The sequence below is a fragment of the Branchiostoma belcheri genome, unplaced genomic scaffold (assembly GCF_001625305.1).
Source record: "Branchiostoma belcheri isolate BF01 breed outbred unplaced genomic scaffold, Haploidv18h27 scaffold96, whole genome shotgun sequence".
Lineage (NCBI taxonomy): Eukaryota > Metazoa > Chordata > Leptocardii > Amphioxiformes > Branchiostomatidae > Branchiostoma > Branchiostoma belcheri.
This window is the reverse complement of record NW_017804642.1, coordinates 673760-679956: the sequence shown is the minus strand read 5'-3', so window position 1 is coordinate 679956 and position 6197 is coordinate 673760. Positions and strand designations below refer to the sequence as shown.

The window sequence follows — 6197 nt, the reverse complement described above, 5'->3', positions numbered from 1 at the left end:
ACGAAATCATATTTAATCAATGTGTCATCTTAATAATTATTTAACCAAGGATTTAGTCATTGATAACGAAATTTATAATCTCAGATAAAACCACAGGACTAACAACAGACAAGACAACAAAGCAAACAACAGTAGTCCCAACGACACAAATCTCTACGGAACGAACTACTGCACAAACCACCGAAAAGACAACTTTACCAACTACCATTGTCACCACACAAAAATCAACCCAACAAACTACCCATAAGTCTACGCTACTGTCATCAGTACAGCCTACAACATTGGTCACCACAGGTAAACTACTTTGATACCGACAACAGAATAACCAAATTGATTCCTCTTTAACATGCAAATATTTGATTCAAACTAAAAACTGTTGCAGATTTCTTCTTAATTTCTCAACTTAACTAATACTTGAAACAACATGGTGTAAACGACAGCAACTAAATGCCTTATCTTTAAGCAAAATACTCTTTTAAAGGTATTTAGTCTTTGATAACCATATACAATCTCAGACAAAACGACAAGACCTACAACACAGAGGACAACTCTGACAACAACGGAAAAACCGACGACACGAATCACGACGGAAAGGACTACTGCAAAGACGACTCAAAAATCAACACAACAAACTACCAATAAATCTACGCTACCTACAACAGTACAGCCGACGACATTAGTCACTACGGGTAAACGTCTTTGATACAACAGAATAACGGGATGTGTTCCTCTTTAACTTAGAAACATTTGATTTAAGCTAACCACTGTTGCAGATGTTTTCTAAAATCAACTAATACCTTAAATAACAGGATGTAAAGGACAGAAACTAACTACCTCATCTTTAAACAAAATTCCCCTTTAAAGGTATCCCGTTATTAATAATTATACATAATCTCAGATAAAAGATAAGGATTAAACCATTGATACCAAAATATAAAATCTGATATAAAACCACAGGGCTAACAACAGAGAAGACAACAAAGCAAACAACAGTAGTCCCAACGACACAAATCTCGACGAAACGAACTACCGCACAAACCACCGAAAAGACAACTTTACCAACTACCATTGTCACCACGCAAAAATCAACCCAACAAACTACCCATAAGTCTACGCTACTGTCATCAGTTCAGCCTACAACCTTGGTCACCACAGGTAAACTACTTTGATACCGACAACAAAATAACGAAATTGATTACTCTTTAACATGCAAATATTTGATTCAAACTAAAAACTGTTGCAGATTTCTTCTCAAGTTAACTAATACTTAATACAACATGGTGTAAACGACAACTAACTACCTCATCTTCTTCAAACATTTGATTCAAACTAACCAGTGTTGTGGACTTCTTCTCAAGTTAACTTGAAACAACATGGTGCAAACGACAGCAACTAACTACCTCATATTTAAACATTTGATTCAAATTACCTAATACCTTAAACAGCAGGGTGTAAAGGACAGGAACTTACTACCTCATCTTTAAACAAAATGCCCTTTTCAAGGTACCCAGTTATGGATAATTATACATAATCTCAGATAAATGATAAGGATTAAATCATTGATAACGAAATATAAAAATCTCAGATAAAACCACAGGAATAACAACAGAGAAGACAACAAAGCAAACAACAGTAGTCCCAACGACACAAATCTCGACGAAACGAACTACTGCACAAACCACCGAAAAGACAACTTTACCAACTACCATTGCACCACACAATAGTACAACACAACAAACTACCCATAAATCTACGCTACTAACAACAGTACAGCCTACAACCTTGGTCACCACAGGTAAACTACTTTGATACAACGGAATAGTGGGATGGATTACTCTTAAACATTAATGCAGATTTCTTCTCAAGTCATCTAATACTTGCAACAACATGGTGTGAACGACAACAACTAACTACCTCATATTTAAACATTTAATTCAAACTGACCACGGTTGCAAACACCTTCTCAAGTTAACTAATACTTGAAACAACATGGTGTAAACGACAGCAACTAACTACCTCATATTTAAACATTTGATTCAAATTAACTAATACCTTAAACAAAAGGGTGTAAAGGACAAAAACTAACTACCTCATCTTTTAACAAAATTCCCTTTTAAAGATATCCAGTTATTGATAATTATACACAATCTCAGATATAAAAAAAAGATAAGGATTAAGTCATTGATAACGAAATATAAAATCTCAGATAAAACCACAGGAATAACAACAGAGAAGACAACAAAGCAAACAACAGTAGTCCCAACAACACAAATCTCGACGGAACGATCTACTGCACAAACCACAGAAAAGACAACTTTACCAACTACTATTGTCACCACACAAAAATCAACCCAACAAACTACCCATAAGTCTACGCTACTGTCATCAGTACAGCCTACAACCTTGGTCACCACAGGTAAACTACTTTGATACCGACAACAGAATAACGAAATTGATTACTCTTTAACATGCAAATACTTGATTCAAACTAAAAACTGTTGCAGATTTCTTCTCAAGTTCTCGAGTTAACTAATACGTAAAACAACATGGTGTAAACGACAACTAACTACCTCATCTTCTTCAAACATTTGATTCAAACTAACCAGTGTTGTGGACTTCTTCTCAAGTTAACTTGAAACAACATGGTGCAAACGACAGCAACTAACTACCTCATATTTAAACATTTGATTCAAATTACCTAATACCTTAAACAGCAGGGTATAAAGGACAGAAACTCCCTCATCTTTAAACAAAATGCCCTTTTCAAGGTACCCAGTTATGGATAATTATACATAATCTCAGATAAATGATAAGGATTAAATCATTGATAACGAAATATAAAAATCTCAGATAAAACCACAGGAATAACAACAGAGAAGACAACAAAGCAAACAACAGTAGTCCCAACGACACAAATCTCTACGAAACGAACTACCGCACAAACCACAGAAAAGACAACTTTACCAACTACTATTGTCACCACACAAAAATCAACACAGCAAACTACCCATAAATCCACGCTCCTATCAACAGTACAGCCTACAACCTTGGTCACTACAGGTAAACTACTTTGATACCGACAACATAATAACGTGATGGGTTCCTCTATGACAAAGAAACATTTGATTCAGACTAACCACCAATGCAGATTTCTTCTCAAGTCATCTAATACTTGCAACAACATGATGTAAACGACAACAACTAACTACCTCATATTTAAACATTTAATTCAAACTGACTACGGTTGCAAACACCTTATCAAGTTAACTAATACTTGAAACAACATGGTGTAAGCGACAGCAACTAACTACCTCATCTTTAAACATTTGATTCAAATTAACTTATACCTTAAACAACAGGGTGTAAAGGACAGAAACTAACTACCTCATCTTTTAACAAAATTCCCTTTTAAAGATATCCAGTTATTGATAATTATACACAATCTCAGATAAAAGATAAGGATTAAGTCATTGATAACGAAATATAAAATCTCAGATAAAACCACAGGAATAACAACAGAGAAGACAACAAAGCAAACAACAGTAGTCCCAACGACACAAATCTCGACGAAACGAACTACCGCACAAACCACAGAAAAGACAACTTTACCAACTACCATTGTCACCACACAAAAATCAACACAACAAACTACCCATAAATCCACGCTCCTATCGACAGTACAGCCTACAACATTGGTCACCACAGGTAAACTACTTTGATACAACGGAATAGTGGGATGTATTGCTCTTAAACATAGAGACATTTGATTCAAACTAACCAGTGATTCAGATTTCTTCTAAAGTTATCTAATACTTGTACCAACATAGTGTAAACGACAGCAACTAACTACCTCATACTTAAACAATTGATTCAAACTGACCACTGTAGCAAACTTCTTCTCAATTAACTTATACTAATACTTGAAACAGCATGGTGTAAACGACAGCAACTAACTACCTCATATTTAAACAAAATGCCCCTTTAAAGGTATCCAGTTATTGATAATCATACATAATCTTAGATAAAACCACACGACCTACAACACAGAAGACAACTCTGTCAACAACAGTGGCCCCAACGACACAAACCTCGACGAAACGAACTACTGCACAAACCACCGAAAAGACAACTTTACCAACAACAATTGTCACTACAAAAAAATCAACACAACAAACTACCCATAAATCTACGCTCCTGTCATCAGTGCAGCCTACAACCTTAGTTACCACGGGTAAAGTACTTCGATACGGATGATAGCATAATGACAGAGGCTAATTCCTTAGTAACATAAAAATGGTTCAAATTATCACAATTGAAGATTTTTTCCAACAAAACGAATAGTTTAAACAGCATGGTTTAAACGACAGCAATTAAATACATTGTTTACAAAAAATGCATTTTTAAAGGTCTCTAAACAAAATATCCTGTCAAGAGTATCGAGTCGTCGTTTCTCTTAACCCCACTGCAAACTTTATTGAAAAAGTACCATCTAAATTGAACGAAGTAATCTTAAAGCAAGTCTTAACCAAGTATATAGTCATTGATAACAATATGTATAAAATCGCAGAGAAAACCACACGGCCTACAACGGAGAAGACAACTCCTCAAACAACAGAAGTCCCAACGACACAAATAACGACAGAACGAACTACTGCACAAACCACTAAAAGGACAACTTTACCAACTACCATTGTCACCACACAAAAATCAACCCAACAAACTACCCATAAATCTACGCTACTGTCATCAGTACAGCCTACAACCTTGATCACCACGGGTAAACTACTTTGATACGGATGATAGAATAATGACAGAGGCTATAATTCCTTACTAACATAAAAATGGTTCAAATTATCACCATTGAAGATTTCGTTTCTAACGAAACAAATAGTTTAAACAGCATGGTGTAAACGACCGAGTTAACTACATTGTCTATGAAAATGCCATTGTAAAGATTTCTAAACAAAGTATCCTGTCAAAAGTATCCAGTCGTCGTTTCTCTTACCCCCACTGCAAACCTTATTGAAAAAAGTACTATCTAAATTGAATGAATTAATCTTAAAGCAAGTCTTAACCAAGTATATAGTGATTGATAACAATATGTATAAAATCGCAGAGAAAACCACACGGCCTACTACGGAGAAGACAACTCTGTCAACAACTGCACAAACCACCGAAAAGACAACTTTGCCAACTACCATTGTCACTACTCAAAAATCAACCCAACAAACTACCCATAAATCTACGCTACTGTCATCAGTGCAGCCTACAACCTTGGTCACCACGGGTAAACTACTTTGATACGGATGATGGAATAATGACAGAGGCTATAATTCCTTACTAAAATAAAAATGGTTCAAATTATAGTTGAAAAGTACTTTTCCAACAAAATATTGTTTAAACAGCATGGTGTAAACGACAGCAATTAACTACCTTGTCTATGAAAATGTAATTTTAAAGGGCTCTAAACAAAATATCCTGTCAAGAGAATCTAGCCGTCTTTTCTCTTAACCCCACTGCAAACTTTATATAAAAAATGCCATTTAAATTGAGCGAATTAATCTTAAAGAAAGTCTTAAACAAGTATATAGTGATTGATAACAATATATATATATATATATATATATGCAAAATCGTAGAGAAAACCACACGGCCTACAACGGAGAAGACAACTCCTCAAACAACAGAAGTCCCAACGACACAAATCTCGACGAAACGAACTACTGCACAAACCACCAAAAGGACAACTTTGCCAACTACCATTGTCACCACACAAAAATCAACCCAACAAACTACCCATAAGTCTACGCTACTGTCATCAGTGCAGCCTACAACCTTGGTCACCACGGGTAAACTACTTTGATACGGATGATGGAATAATGACAGAGGCTATAATTCCTTACTAAAATAAAAATTGTTCAAATTATAGTTGAAGAGTACTTTTCCAACAAAAAATTGTTTAAACAGCATGGTGTAAACGACAGCAATTAACTACCTTGTCTATGAAAATGTAATTTTAAAGGTCTCTAAACAAAATATCCTGTCAAAAGTATCTAGCCGTCTTTTCTCTTAACCCCACTGCAAACTTCATATAAAAAATACCATCTAAATTGAACGGATTAATCTTAAAGAAAGTCTTGACCAAGTATATAGTGATTGATAACAATATATATATATATATATATATATATAACAAA

General features: G+C 34.9%; 1 protein-coding gene across 1 annotated transcript in view; it reads left to right on the top strand.

Annotated features, from left to right (window-relative positions):
- The window catches only part of LOC109461753, a 45467-nt gene that overhangs the window by 11511 nt on the left and 27759 nt on the right, over positions 1-6197 (top strand). Inside the window, exon 13 of the mRNA XM_019758144.1 lies at positions 5117-5287. Coding sequence (XP_019613703.1) covers positions 5117-5287 — 171 coding nt within the window. The remainder of the gene's footprint in view (positions 1-5116; positions 5288-6197) is intronic.